Source organism: Panicum hallii, chromosome 8 (genome assembly GCF_002211085.1).
Source record: "Panicum hallii strain FIL2 chromosome 8, PHallii_v3.1, whole genome shotgun sequence".
Classification (NCBI taxonomy): domain Eukaryota; kingdom Viridiplantae; phylum Streptophyta; class Magnoliopsida; order Poales; family Poaceae; genus Panicum; species Panicum hallii.
Window position 1 is genome coordinate 38,323,584 of NC_038049.1, and position 16,030 is coordinate 38,339,613.

Here is a 16,030-nt window from a genome sequence, read left to right on the forward strand (position 1 = left end):
GTAGTAGGTGCAACTTTGACCACCAATTTCTGTAAAAATATGTTATTTTGATTATAAAAGGTTACATATATTAGTAAATCATTTCTAATGATGAATCTAGTAGCATGAACCTTATGCTGGAGAACTATTTGTATTTTTAGCTATTGATGGTCAAAGCTAAACAATTTTGACTTAAGACAATCAGAACTGAATTTCTCACTATCTGTAGTTCTGAGTTTTGACATACTAAGAGCACCTTCAGTGTGAAATCATATTATTCTTAAATATCTCTTAGCAAAGAATAATGGAACTAGAGAGTCTGCAAACTTTGTTGGATTTAATACTAGAGAGTCGTGCATGGCTCTTGGAAGTGGTTGTTGACAGAATTTGCATTGTATTATGCAAAAGAGTTGTTCCATTTATACATTGTATTATGGGTTGAAAACAAGCGCAGGATGTTACTGAAAAATTGCAGACTGGATAAGGTAGGTGCTAAGTTTTTATTTGCAGAGCACAGATTCCTAACATCATGAAATTGAAAGGTGGCTAATGGTCAATCTTCTTTCATAGATTCCATAATGTTGGTTGTGCTTTTTTTTCCTACCATGGCAGCACATTGGGCATGCTTCCATGCGTGCACATGCAGAAATGTGTTTCGTAGTTATAAATTAGACAGTCGTGGAAATGTTTGCTTAATATTACTTGTAGTGCCATTAGGAACAGGGCAGATAAAATGCATATAAACTTATCCGTAATTTATTTTCAAAAGATTTTAGTGTGTCCAAAACAATTATTGTGTAGAGTGCGGCCAAATTTTCATTATTTACTCTTCTGGATCTCATTGCACACTACCTTTGCCAATTATCAGGTCAAATGGTCAGGAGTTAGAACTCAGCATATGACAACACCTCTTGTGGATGAGATGTATGATTTACTGAAGAATACATTGATAGAGTATGAAGTTATCATTTGCCGATGGCCAGAATACATATTTGTTCTTGAGAATGTACGTCAGAAACTCTGGATTCTCTTATATATTCTTCAATTACTGTATTTGTATCAGCTATTTTTTTTAAACAGGATCCCAGTATTTTCGTCGGCCACCCGTCGGCCAGTTGGCCAACGAAAATACTGTAGCATGTCCAGTATTTTCGTCAGCCACCCGGCCGACGAAAATACTGTAGCGTGCCAACGAAAATATTACCATTGTTTTCGTCGGCCAGCGAGGCCGACGAAAATGTGAACATATTTTCGTCGGCCGTGCTGGCCGACGAAAATAGCTTTATTTTCGTCGGTTGCCGACAAAAATAAAGCTATTTTCGTCTACTTTATTCCGTCAGTCTAATTTCGTCGGCCGACCGACGAAAATAGCTATTTTCGACGGCTTTTGGGCTATTTTCGCCGGTTTCTAGCCGACAAAATTATACTATTTTCTAATTGTATCTCCTTTGCTGCTTTCCTCGTCCTCGTCTGATGACGTTTCATCGTGATTGACGAGCTGGGGCCTCTGATCCATCAGTGAGACGACGTGTCAATCCATCGATCTGCTGACAAGGTGGCGTGGATCAGATGCAGCAGGCCAAGTCCTAGCAAATAGCATTTGATGCATGCATGCAGACAGCCAAATAGATGATGTATTGTACAAGCTGTCTATTTAGCCGTCTGTGTATAATGTGGCAAAAACTTGTAGACAGCAGCCGTCTAACTGATGTACATGGCCTGATGATTTATATGCACGTCCTTAAAACAATCATGGCTACCTTGAGGTCAGCTGCGGCAGCTCTAATGGTGCTATCGATAAGCATTACCAGATACGACACAACTAGCAGAAAAACGCTCATCCAGTACCGGTTGGATCGGTTGGAAACAGGCATTAATCCCGGTAATACCGAGATAAACTAGCATCAGTACCGGGCATATGGCGTGTTTAGTACCCGTCGGACTGACCGGTACCGTCTGGACAGTCCTCCATTTAGTACCAGCCGCAGCGACCGGTGCTAAACACGCCAACTAGAAAAATAAAAAAAGTTAGGACCACAAGTCACGTGAATTTTTCAAGCGTAAATGCGTGTGCGAGGCTGCGATGATTCAAACCCACAACCTCTAGCCTCGCACGTAGCTTCCTTACCATCCCACCTATGCATTACATGTAACTAGATAAGAGATGCTTTCCTTTTAAAATAACTCGTGGAGGATTATTTAGATTACATGTAACTAGATAAGAGATGCTTTCCTTTTAAAATAACTCGTGGAGGATTATTTAGTACCGGACCAAGACACCGACCGGTACTAAATGTCACCATTTAGTACTGGGTGGTATCATTGACTGGTACTAAATGGTTGCGCCATTTTAGTACCGAGCCAAAACACCATCTGGCACTAAATTATATCTTGTTACTAAAATAGCTCCGGAGGCTTTCAAATTTGGACCCAGCTTCGTGACAGATCTAGTACCAGCCCAAATTGTGTCCGATTCGAAAGATCATTTTTCTTGTAGTGATGATACTATAATGTCTTTATTGTGATATGGTCAAATTCAACCTATCTGCAAATCAGATCTAACAATGAACGACAGATAATGCCACAATAACTAGAGAACAATAATAAGTCATTGTTTTTGGACCTCAAAATCAATGGTGCACACAGATATCTGCAGAAGCAGAATGCAGATATTTGACTACTAAAGTACTAATTAACGCAGGAATGGAGACTAAAGAAATAGAATTTTTTTTGTTGCAATAGGGTTCTCCAACGGAGAATTAAAGCAGATAATTCCTTCATGATTCATAAAACAAATAGCCTCTATCTTGATGGGAAATTCAAAAGGTAAAGACTTCTCTACGGATGGCCGTACGGAAGGATTACATTACGGCCATCACGTGGCTTACTAGTGGCCATTATGGCCATCAAGCACCATATGCTGTGGAGTCTGTATTTTTCTTCCATACTGACATATATACTTAGATAAGTCAAACTAGATGACACATCGCATGTAACGTGGTTTTCAAACTGAAAAATATCATAAATTCAAAATCAAGCATCCGAGTTGAAGTCCAATTAGACCATTGTGTTCCTCTTAAAGATATCTTCAAAATAAGATCTCACTTGCATATATTTAGATGCTAATTTCTTCATGGTACAAGATGCTTTTGTCTTTGTTCTAATCTACTTATGATTTATCAAAAACATGCTTATGCGTGTTCTAGAATGTTGCTTATTATAAGTTGGTTGGGGAAATGAGTCCGATAGTAGATAATGATATCCTTGATGTGAAGAGAGCGGTCTGAAGGCATGTAAGGTAACCAGATAATTATTGAATATTCTTTATGTCAAAGATGTAGGAAATTTTGGTGAATACTCCCGTGCATTTTATTTGGTTTATTAATGTCCTTTTTAGTTTGGTATAGGCAGTTTTTTGTCCAACTAAAATACGGCTTCGAAATATAGTCAGACTGGTCTTGTTCTGTTGATAAAAATATAGGAATTATAATGATGCAAAGGGAACCTAAATTCGATATATGATTTAAGAAATATAAGCATTTAAAGATGATTCAATCTCCTTTTTCACGTGTTCACACTTATCCCGTGGATGCATGCAACTTATTGTGGCTAAAAGTAGAAAAGATACAAGTTTCTGACGGAAATATTTCTAAATTTGAATGCACTATAAAGAGAGGTTAAAATACAGCCGGTCATATATTAGCTAGGTCCAATTCAAAATGGCATCTATATGAGATCAAAACAAAACAGGTACGACATAAACTGGCCCGGCCCAGCTGGCACATGAATGGCTCGTCAACCAACACACACGAACAAACAATTCTTGGTTAGGCCCAGAGCTTTGCTACGGCCCAATAATGGCAGCAATGGACGATAGAAAATGGAAAATAGCACGAGTCAGAGCCCTGTCATTTGGTACTAGTCACAGTTTGCATTCCTGCCCATGTTCAGATATCATCCAACTGATAGGAAAACACATGTTAAACCGTAAGCAGTCATGAGCAGGCTATGCATGGAGAAGAGTGGCAACATTAGAAAGCAAGGATTGTGGCTTCTGGAGGAATATGCTGAGTTGTTGATGTTGTTAACACATTCGGTTGCTGGAGGAGCAACACAAGGTAACATTTCACAGGACACTCAAACACAGATAGAAACTGCACCATTCTTTGACCTTGCATCTGCACAATTGAAATTGTACATTTATAAAAAATAATCCAGCCATCAATTCTTTCCCGACTGGAATTAGCAGCTCAACGACAGTATGGCTCAGATTAGCATTGGATGACATCTCCAGTGGAGAAGAAATACTGTTCAAATTAGCAGCGCGTAACAGGCACGGGCGCTAGCATGAAAACATCAAAAAGAAAACTAAGATGCTTGCTAGTTATAATTCGTGACCATTGGTGCCAAAACAAACACTGTTGAATATAATGTTCTTCCCTCAGAGTCAAATTAAAACATACTGTAATCTCTCACAAATGCACAGAGCGAAGCACAGATGTAGAGCCAAAACTCACAGTAACATACAATCTCTCTCCAAATAAATGGTACAACTAATGGAGAGAAATAATAATCGCCCACACGTATACCCATGTATAGAAAGGCACATACAACTACCATAGAAAGTCACATTATTGTACACAATAATAATTCCTGCTAGCCCTTGCTGGTGTAGAATGGCACGACGGTGTAGATTGTCTGCATGATGGTGGCAATTAGCAGGATGAAGGCGGCCACCAAGGAGATGAACACCCAGGGGTTGCTCAGGTAGTTGTTCATGAAGATGGCGCGCCACTTGTTCCGGCGCTTCTTGCAGTGGGCGTTCATCTTCCACTGCAAGTGGCCCAGCCTGTTGTATGAGTTCGCCTTTCCTAACTTTGTGGTAATGTTGAACAACTCCACCACCTTCTTGTCGCTGCACATCGCGTTCTCAATGAGCCCTTGGGATCTCAGAAGTGCCACGTCTCTTTCCGACTCAATGATGTTGTCCACAAAGGTTATGTAGCACCTCACGTCGTTTGTCGTGTTGGGGTGTATCCACTCAAATGCCATCAGGTTGAGGAACACCATCTCCGTTTGATCATCTAACCTTAACAGCGGCATGCTCAGCACCCCGTTTACGAAGTCAACATCGTGGATGCTTTCAGTGTTGCTTTTTTTGAACTGGATCCCTGCCTCGCTCAGCTCAACTGCACAGGGCGTGCGAGCCTCATAATTCTCCGACCATTCCCAATATGGTCTTGTGCCACAATAGCCTTTGTGAAGAATGTCCAAGAAATGAAGGCCTAGGTTGTCCATGCCTTCCTCAAAGCTTAGGCCACACAGAAGAAGTCGCACCGTATTGTTGATCCATCTAGCGCTCTGTGCTCACCATTTTAAGGAAACAAAAAGCAGTATATAGTTAGAGCCAGATACTGGAACGTTTCCAATTCCCCCTCCTTTTTTGTGGTTAGGAGGTGGTTTGTTCTAAAGAAATAAACAAGGCCGATGCTTTCTTATTTGGGCCATCCAATATGCTCATTCCTTGTTATATGTTCTTTACTTTGAGAAGTTCTTAGAAGCATAGAATATGTGTTTCTGGAAATTAATGGACAAATTTATGAGAAGATTGCCAAACAAACCAGAATTAACCACACTGTTCCTTGTGTGCTTCTGCACGGGTAATATATATGAGAATTGAGAAATGTGTGTTATAAATTCATAGATAATGTTGGGACCACACAACAAATCAAAATTTCTTATATTTACTCTTTGTCTCATTTTTCCTTATCATATTCTAAAACTATGCTCATATAGATACTTTCTTATCTTTATCTGGTTTGCTCTCTTCAAAGCTTTCGTTACATTTTTAAGGTAATTAAGCATCCATGCACTTGAAGTTCTTCCATATCACAACTCACGTTGACTCTAAGCTCATCATTAAAAACTCATAAATAAGAAAATGTTTGATCCCCGGACTTACTTAAATGGTGATTAAAAGTTGTATACAATAAAATCGGAAGGCGTGATTGGAGAAAGGGCTTTGCTATGGTACTCCATAGTAACTGTGCACCGTAGATCTAATGACATATTACCTCCTATGAGGTACTAGATAAAATTTTATTATATATTAATTCCAAAAGTAGAGAAAATCTAGAAAATATCTTCCTATTAGATCTAACTTGCTTCCATGCGTGATTGTATCAGATCTACTTCCTTCGTTTTAAATTATTAGTCATTTTAGTTTTTCTAGATTTATACATTTTGTTATGCATCTAGACATAATATATATGTAGATGCATAGTAAAAACTATGAATCTAGAAAAGATAAAACAACTAATAATTTGGGATGGGGGGAGTAATATTTTTTTAACCAAGCACAAATGTGACATGGGTGCATGAGACACATCATGTCTGTTTCCTTTTCCCTAACCTGAACACTGATGGGTTTTTGCTACATGTTTGTAACCATCACGATGGATTTTTGTAACATGAGGTAGCTCTGTATCACGTCACATTTAAATTTGGTGAGAGAAAAATGCTTCAGGTGCGTTAGATCCAGGCGTTTATTTTCTCTAGTGTGACATAAATACATGTGCACATGTTATTGCTATTTTTGGGTGAGAGGTGCTATGTATTTTAACTGAGTATAGAAATTTTTTCTAAACTCCAACATGACTAAGGGGATATTTGAATCCAAGTGCTAATGCCTAAAAGTGCTAAAGTTTAGTACTAGCCCATCCAAAAAGGAGTGCTAATGGCATGGGCTATACTTTAGCCAAGACTCAAAAACTTTAGCAAATATATGAGTACAAATATGTGCTAAAGTTTAGGACTCAACTTTAGTCCATCCAAACAGACCCTAATATTGCTACAATTTCTTCCATACAGGTAAATGCATGATTTAGGTAAAATGGCGTGCATGCATGATTATAAAACAGCCTCCATGATTGTCGGATCTGCATGCATGCATGCAAGATAATTAAGCACACATGTTTTTTATTTTTAAGATGAATTTAACTCTTGAAAATTCAATGGCTCGGATTCATTTGACCTCTTAGCTCCTAAGAGGTAAAAGGAGTACTGTAGCATTGCCCTTGGAAAAAACGAAATTTGTTTTAAAAAAGTTGAAAAATAGTGTAAGCAATTTTGTACGAGTATGAAGTGCCACTGCTTATTGCTACTCGAATCGCATAACAACAATGTATATTTGAACTAAACAGAGCACCTAGCAACGACCAGGGTATGAGTCAAGCATCATATGAGGGAAACAAATAACTTACCGGGGGTGTGTCACTCCCACTAGAAAATACGATCCTCTGAAGAACGATTAGAGGTATTTGGTTTTCCATCGCGATCATGTCGTTCCTCATTATTGGCCACAAATTATGAAAGCTGCTCCCACTGAAGACGGGGTCGTTGGCCGCGTAACCAGTATCTACTTCCCCTCCCCCGTCGTCCTTGGCCACTCGACTTAGCTTTATCCTCATCAGCTCCAACAGGAAGCATCCATCCGTGACCATCATCTCCACGAAGCTACCTCTGCTTGCTCCCCGCCATCTATCATCAAGGCCATCGTAGGCGGCCTCGAGCTCATCCGCCACTTCCTCGATTGCTTCGACGAACTTCGTTAGAGGCTTCCTGGCCCGCTTAACCATGTGCAGCACCGCCCGCCTCTTGTGCTCCTCCATGGGCAGGAGATGGGGCTCACCGTGGTGCAAGGGGCCTAGCGATACGAACTGCGGCTGGTAGGCATCTCTGTTGGTCATCTTCTTGATAAACTCCGGCACCCGGTAGATGGAGTGCTGCTTCCACCGCGCCATCTCCACTGATGGCCTGGTGTCCTCGAGCAGCTTCTCCATCTCCAGCACCCAGCTGGAAGAACTAGCCCTCCCCGCCATATTCTGCTCCACCAGTAGGCGTCGCAGTCGCAGACAACCTCCCTAATTGACTTCTGGTGTACTAAACCTTACGGCTGATGTAGTAGTAATTTACGTCTGCACTCGTACCTAGCCCAAAAGGTTTTGAGCTCTATATATGTGGCACATGAGAACACCTTGCAGGATGCACATGCATGTATCATTTATTTATGTACTATGCACCCTTTTCAGATCCGAGCACTGGTGGCCTCTACCTGTTCACGTTCGGTGTTAGTAGTTGGCACTTGGCATCCATACTTAATCCAATGAACTTTGTCTATTTTGTCTCATTAATGCACAATTCCAATCACAACGTTGCTTCCAGAACTGGTTGAAACAGTTGCTTTTCAAATAGAAAGAACTGCTGCCATAGAGAACCAAAACTATCCTCTTCCTCTGCTCGGATAGAATTTGGAACTATTAGAGACGAACGGCTTAGTTTGGAACGAATTTGGAATTGGATTGGAGCACGGTGGTTTCCCAGTTTTGGTTCTGTATAGGTGACCAGTCAGGAAGAGCTAGCGGAGAGCTCGAGTGCGGGAAGGGGGAGGGCGATGGGCGTACCGGAGACGGCGTCGGCGAAGTGGCCGTTGATTAAGAGCTTGGTGAACCTGACCTCCACCTTGGGCACCTCGAACCCCTTGCCGCCGCCGCTCCCGTTCGCAGCCGCCATGGCGTCGCCCTCCCGACGCAGGGCCGGAGTCCGCTGAGAGATGTGTCTTGTGGGCGCGTGGCGTGGGCGCGGCAGAGGAAGAGGATAGATGGAGCAGAGGTGGAGAAGGTGGGCGGCGCCGCGGGGCCGGCGGAGGGGGGGCCGCGCGGGGCGGCGGGGGCCCCCGGGGCGGCGGCGGGGCCCGCGGGGCCGGCGGAGGGGGGGCCGCGCAGGGCGGCGGCAGGGGGGCGGCGGGGGCCGCGGCGGTGGCGGGGGCCCCCGGGGCGGCGGCGGGGGCCCGCGGGGCCGGCGGAGGGGGGCCGCGCGGGGCGGCTGCAGGGGGGCGGCGGCGGTAGCGGCGGGGCGCGGGGCCGGCCGGGGCGCAGGGGGGCGCGCGGCGCTGCGGGCCGCGCGGGCAGCCGGGGCGCGGGGGCGGCGGGCGGCCGGGGCGAGGGGGGCCGGGTCAGGGCGGGAGTAATAAGTGTGGCGGCTGGCGCGTGTGTTGCGTGGTGACTTTAGGGCTGCCGCGCCTTAGGCAGCTCGCGGCGCCGTAGGCGCCAAACCAAACAGCCCCTTAGTCCACGCATACTTTCATCGGCCTAATGCGCCGATGAAAATAAAAGGATTAATTTCGTGAGTCTGAGTTAGCCGATGAAAATAAATAATTTAATTTTATGGACCTGAGTGGGCCGACGGAAATAAGACCTTATTTTCGTCGGCCTAGGGTTAAGCCGACAAAAATAAGACGTTTATTTTGTCGGCCCTTTTCAGACCGACGAAAATAAGATAATTTCATCGGTTTTAACGAACTGACGAAATAATTTACGTATTTTCGTCGGCTTTAACGAACTGACGAAAATAAGACGTTTGTTTCGTCGGCCCTTCTCAGACCGACGAAAATAAATATGGCCGACAAAATTGACCTGTTTTGGTGTGGTGAATAAGGTATCAACAACAGCAGCAGGAAAAGGAAAGGAAAGGAAAAGGTGTCTTCAAGTGTAGTGTAGTTCATTTACTCGTGAGCTTTCTGTTTCATCGATGACAGGCCGACATGGCGATGAATAGGAACCCATGCCGCCATGGATTATTGCTCTGTTCATTCTATGCTTGTCGCCATGGCACAAGCGGACGACGAACAGAGTTAGGACCAGTACGCTGCAAGCAACCATGCATGCGCGGACCAGGACAGGGGACCTGCATGCATGCATCAAATGCAAGGCATTGTGCCTTGCTCTCTGCTGGTGATTCGCGGTGGCCAGCAGCATCCATTATTAATTTCCAAGCTCAAGGTTAACAGCATCAGTGATTCCGCACCACGTTACTCTTGCAAGAATAACATAATTATCATCGTATAATTTTTATAATTAAATATCGAAATTTGTCTTTAAATAAATAAATTGAAATGATTAAACTTAATCTTTTATATCATTAGTAATATTAGAATTAACATTAATAGTCATTTGTCATATGGATAGTTTCATTAGTTTAAATGGTGCACATCATTAATTAGTTAGTCGTAGAGATAAGCTTCACATACTTTGACCGGATATCTTTTCTTTGCTGATACGAGTATATATGATCGGATATTTCATATATTTCGAATATGAGTATGGAATTAGATAGAGAAAAAAACTGAAAATCGGATTCAGATACACCCATGTAGCATCCATATTAAAATCGGATACGAATACAAATATCCATATTGACATTTTTAGCGTTTATGAATACGGATAATCCGGATTGCCAGACACCCATATCCATCACGCAAGTAGGAGGAGCGCAGTGGAGCTCGTAGCTTTGATCATTTTTTCCCCCACGCATTGGGCTAGACTGAGATAGACACTGTAGGAGGTCGATAAAGATGTGCATTGCCAATGTTTAGCTAGTGCCTAGCGTGCACTCAAGCAGGCGGCGGCAGCCGGAGCAGCAGCACGCAGTGGTGGCAAGGAAAGGCCCGCGCCCACTCCATAACAAGGGACGTCGGAATGATTAGCTAAGAGCTATAGCTAGACGGCCGTCGCCGAGTATAATTACTGGTCCCTAATAGTGGCGCCACCATTCAATTCGTAGTCCACCACTGATAGGAACAGGATGATCTATCTATCCATGATGATTAAAGCAGCTGCTGTATATGCATCAAGACGCGCGCGCGCGCTTAACCGCCCGGAGGAACTGCTACCCCACTCCACTCCAGCCCACAGACGACGATGCCTTCGATCCCTCGAGGACGACGGAGCTGCACGGGCAGGTAGCGTGGGCGCACCAACGAGCAGCAGGTCGTCCATGGCAGGCGCGCGAGCGCGTCAGCCGGAAGCGCGTCATCATCACCTGATCGATCGATTCGATCGATCGCCCGCCCTCCTAGACCTTCGTCTCGGCGGGCGCCACTGCGCAGAGCAGCTTGGTCCCACCAAAAGAGGCGCCTTTGGTTCCTCCGGAAGCGGGCGGGGAGACAACGCAAGCAGCGGCCTGCTGCGTGCCCAGGACAACAGACTAGCTAGCTAGCTGGGTGAAAAGAAGAAAGCAGAGGAAGCGTTAAGCGAGCAGGAACACAAGGTAAAAGAAAGCGCTCTGCGTGCACGAATAAAGAAGGGAAGAAAGAGAGGGAACGGCCCGCCTGACGGCACCGCGGCCAAACCAAATGTGCCGTGCACGCGGAGGCTGGGTAACTAGTGCGATCGGTGTCCTCGCATGCATCGATTGTTTGCCCGTCAGTGTGGGTGTGGCAGCCAGAGATGTATCTAAAGAGCAGTAGGTGAGCATGATGGCATCGATATGTATCTAGAGAGATGCACTTAGTTATTGACATCCAAACATCCGATGGGATCCGAATTAAAATTAATTTCAGGATCCAAACACCCTCCATAGTGCATCTCTCCATGGGACACCGTCGGGACAGTTCATCGCACCTTGGAGATACAGATCGACGTACGGTTCATTCTCTCGGCCGGTCGGTCTCCCTAAAGTATGGGTCGATTCCGGAGCAAGCTGAGTACTCATGAATAAAGTCGTAGCAGCATCAATGCATGGTGATACCTGATGGAAAAAATAAGAGTTTCAGCTTTAAATTAATCCGAAGATAAATCATGACCATGAGGAAAATTGCATACAGAAAACGAACATATCTAAACATGCTCATCAAGTGATTTAAGATATAACATTGCAGCAGCAAGATCAACCCTAATCAGATCATACTAGGTATGAAAGATATAGTTAGGGACAGAAAACCGTACGTGTCTTGCCTGATCGGAATGACCGGGTAAAGAAGATGACGGCGACGATCAGCACCTCCGCGCTTGACGACGCCGAGTCGCGCCCCACTGACGACGAGGAAGACGAGCCGTGGCGACGAGGACGTAGAGGACGGCGATGTGGAAGCGTTCGAGCAGTCGCGCAGAGCGCTTCCCAAAATCCTTATCGCCCTCTCCCGGTGCAGGATCACTGAGGACGAGGTTCCGGAGACCTGCTCTCCCGATCGCCGGTGCACGCCGACGAACGGGATGAAGAAGCGTACGCGGCGGCGCAGCAGGCAGATTGAGGCGTGGTGTGCATCTTCTCTGTTATATTTTTTCAGCACCCGCGTGTATTTATAAGAAAGAATTGTTAGGGTTTTTGGCGTCCAAAAACCAAGTTGGTTACGAGTCCCAAAATTTCGCGTATGAAATCCGTAAAAGATTCGAAGTGGCAAAATAAATCTGCAAAAGGAAGCTGCATGCCCGCAAGGATTGGACCGGATTTTGGCGGACCATTCACGTGCACGCACTTCGCCCGACCCGGCGAGGCGAGGCGAGCGAGCGCGCGCGTGTTCTTCCTTCTTCCTCTCACCTACACTTGCAAGAGCATGGTGAGCATCCAACTATTTAAGTTGGGTTTCCTCCACCTCCACTAGCAAGGTGGGACTAACTTGTTGCTATGCACCTTTGCACTAATAGGCCTTTGAGATTTTATTGAAATTATTTGGATTTACATGGTGAGCCTTTGCACTAATGGGCCCAAATATTCCAATAATCCCCCACCAGATCTCAAAGTCTCATTATGACTTTGCCTCAACCTACTGTTGTTTGATATACCAGTGTTTCAATGGAGACTATTTAGTTGAACTTCCATCTAGGACAACAAGTTACACTCGTTCACAACTTGAACAATGGACTAAGCCTTGAATTGTAAGTTTTGTGCAAATGAGTTTCACTTACATTCAAACTGATACTTGACCTCCAGTACGCTACTTCGTGGTTGGAGCATATAGGTCGTACTCCCTGATCTCTTCATGAGCTTAATAGAGATCACACGAATCTCACAGACTGCGACCGTCCAACAGTTGGGCTCATATAGGTGTATTCTTTCAAGAACGTTCTGCAGGATAACGTCTTTGCTAATTAAAGCCAACAGAATATATTAAGGCTAATAACAACCTGCCATGCATTAATCGAGAGTATTGCATCCTTCTCGAGTGAGTTAAAAGGTTACTCTCATGCTGACCTCTAGCTTGTTTTTCCCAGATCCTAATTCACGGCATCTCCGATCACATATGTTGGGTTACTACTAGGGAATAGCTTATACGGGTCTCAAAACCATCTCCTTAGATGCATTGTCTATCACATTGCGTGACAGCCCCTTGGTGAACGGATCAGCCAGATTTTTCTCAGTGTGGACATAACCCACGGTGATAACTCTGGAGTTTCTCATTTTTCTAACTGATTTTAACCGTCTTTGGATATGTCTTGAAGACTTTATATTGTCCTTTGAACTGTCTACCTTGACAATCACCGTTTGATTATCACAGTTCATCATTATTGGCGGCAATGGTTTCTCGACAATAGGTAAGTCCATCAAGGGCTCACGAAGCCAATCGGCTTCCACTGTAGCTGTATCTAGTGCTTTGAGTTCTGCCTCCATAGTACGTCAGGATCGTCTGTTTGCACGATCTCTATGAAACAACAGCACCGCCAAGAGTAAAAACGTATCCACTAGTGGCATACAGCTCATCTAGATCCGATATCCAATTAGCATCACTGTATCCTTCTAGTACTGCAGGAAAGCCGGAATATTGAATCCTGTATTGCATAGTACCCACCAAGTAGTTCTTTACGCGCTTAAGCGCACGCCAATGATCATCTTTCGGATTACTAATAAACCGGCTCAACTTGCTAACAGCAAAAGAGATGTCAGGCCTTGTTGCACTCGCAAGATACATGAGTAAGCCAGTCATCTGTGAATATTTCAATTGGTCTCTGCTAATTCTTCTGTTCTTTCGAAGGATCAAGCTCGGATCATAAGGAGTTGGAGTAGATTTGCTATCCTTATAGCCAAAGTGATTCAATATTTTCTCTACATAATGGGATTGCGAAAGAGTAATCCCATTCTCTCCCTTGATCAGCTTGATGTTAAGAATAACATCAGCCTCACCAAGATCTTTCATATCAAAGTTTTGACACAAGAATGTCTTGACCTCGTTGATTACATCAAGACTAGTGCCAAAGATCAGTATGTCATTGACATACAAACACAATATAACTTGTTGACCCCCACCATAGCGGTAATACACATATCGATCAGCCTCATTGACACTAAAGCCTGCTGATACGAGTGTCAAGTTGAATTTCTCATGCCATTGCTTAGGTGCTTGCTTCAGGCCATACAAAGATTTATACAACTTGCACACCTTATCCTCATGACCCTCTACTACAAACCTATCAGACTATGTCATGTAGATCTCCTCTTCCAGCTCTCCATTGAGGAAAGCTATCTTAACATCCATCGGATGGATGAGAAGACCATGCGAGGCAGCCAGGGAGAGTAGAACATGAATAGTGGTCAATCTTGCAACAGATGAGTAAGTATGAAACAAATATGATCACAAGATCACTGGAATTTGTCATGACTAAAATGTTAATTCTCGGAATTAAAATATACCGTAAGGCGCCTATATTTCTAACACAAGCTCCCAATGTGCGATGCAATGATGCCACATATTAAGTATTTAATGCACTACCTGCTGTACTACATGTCGGTCCGGCCGATGCCGGGCCTCAGTCCGATCAGCTTCAAGTTCCACACCGTGATTTCGTCTTCCACTTATAGTCATAAGGAATAAGGAAACTCTCTCACTTGAAACTACCGAACCCTAGTGTCATTGATGTCGCTGCCTAAGCTCGGCTTCCCGACTTAGATTTTGGTGTTTGGCGTTTGGGATTTGGGGTTTTCATTAGTTTTCTATATATATAGCAGAGAGATTGCTTAGGAGGATGGTTCTGGTTGCAGGCAGCAAGGGGAGGCGGTGGGGCACCGCCAATTGGATTCGAGGGGATAGGCAGTGGGAAGGGTTATGGTGGGGGGTCTGCAGTGGCATGATTCTTGAAGGATGGTGATAAATCCTATATCACTACTACAACTGTCCCCATCACCACTGGGTCCAAACCCTCCCTTCATCCCCGATTTAGGGTGGCGTTGGATTAGAGGCAGTTGTGATTTCGTCTTCCACTTATAGTCATCACGAATAGGGAAACTACCGAACCCTATTGACATTGATGCCGCCGCCTAAGCTCAGCTTCCCGACTTAGATTTTGGTGTTTGGCATTTGGGATTTGGGAGTTCCATTTTTTTCTATATATAGAGAGATTGCCTAGGAGGATGGTTGGGCTGCTGTCCGCAAGGGGAGGCGGCGGGGAACCACCAGTCGGGTTGGGGGGGATAGGTGGTGGGAAGGGTTTAGGTGGGGGAGTCTGCAATGGCATGATTCCTGAAGCATGGGGATGAATCCTATCACTACTATACTTTTTAAATTCTCCGTAAAAAATTTATAATGATGGCAAAATAATTTTTTTATACCCGACCAACCACCGCATGATCAAGCATCTCAACATCCAACGTCCACAAATTTTACACATAATATGCGAAATGTGCATCACCGGTAATTCGAACCCACAACCTCATGCATCGCACAATCCCTACATACCACTAGCTACACAGTCACCTATGCTCAATTATTGGATATTATTCATTTATACTAATTTTTCTAAATCTTATATTAAATTTTTAGACGCAAAGATAATCTCAAATAAAAATATTGTCAACTGCAAAGTTATAGATCTCATCGAGTACTATAACTTTGATGTTGGTCTTTTTCTATTTAGATCGTTTGATTGGTCTCATAATTTATATTTGAGATTTACGAATATAAATAATTTCAAATAAAAAAGTTGTCAGCTATAAAGTTTTAGATCTCGTCGAGTTCTATGATTTTGATGTAAATTTTATCTTCATTTGATTTCGTATGTAAAAGTTATAAACTTTTTCATGCGAATTGGTAGGTTTTCAATTTAAAAGGGGTGGGGTGTTACTGTTCATATGAACTGGTGTTGAAAGTGGTTATCACCGCCGGTTTGTATTACGAACCGGCGATTGGGCACAACATAGTTCGGCACGGCACGACAAGACACGCCTAGCTAGTCGTGTCGTGTCATGCCGTGCTGGCACGCCGTGCCGCCGTGGGGGCACACGC

At 44.0% G+C, this 16,030-nt stretch overlaps 1 protein-coding gene across 1 annotated transcript; it reads right to left on the reverse strand.

Moving 5' to 3' along the window:
- Positions 1-4,379: 4,379 nt before the first annotated feature.
- LOC112903409 (UPF0481 protein At3g47200-like) lies at positions 4,380-8,769 on the reverse strand. The gene is made up of 3 exons (XM_025972668.1): positions 8,442-8,769; positions 7,242-8,369; positions 4,380-5,340 (listed from the first exon to the last, which is right to left on the reverse strand). Exons 2-3 carry the CDS (start codon positions 7,857-7,859, stop codon positions 4,636-4,638), a joined length of 1,323 nt encoding a protein of 440 aa, XP_025828453.1. The 5' UTR covers positions 7,860-8,369; positions 8,442-8,769; the 3' UTR covers positions 4,380-4,635.
- Positions 8,770-16,030: the final 7,261 nt, after the last annotated feature.

What these genes read in the sequence shown, in the direction of transcription:
- LOC112903409 (XM_025972668.1), bottom strand. Translation starts at nt 7,859, where the DNA reads ATGGCGGGGAGGGCTAGTTCTTCCAGCTGGGTGCTGGAGATGGAGAAG. An exon ending in GTGGGAGTGACACACCCCCG is followed by an intron (nt 5,341 to 7,241) that starts GTAAGTTATTTG and finishes TGGTGAGCACAG; the next exon opens with AGCGCTAGATGGATCAACAA.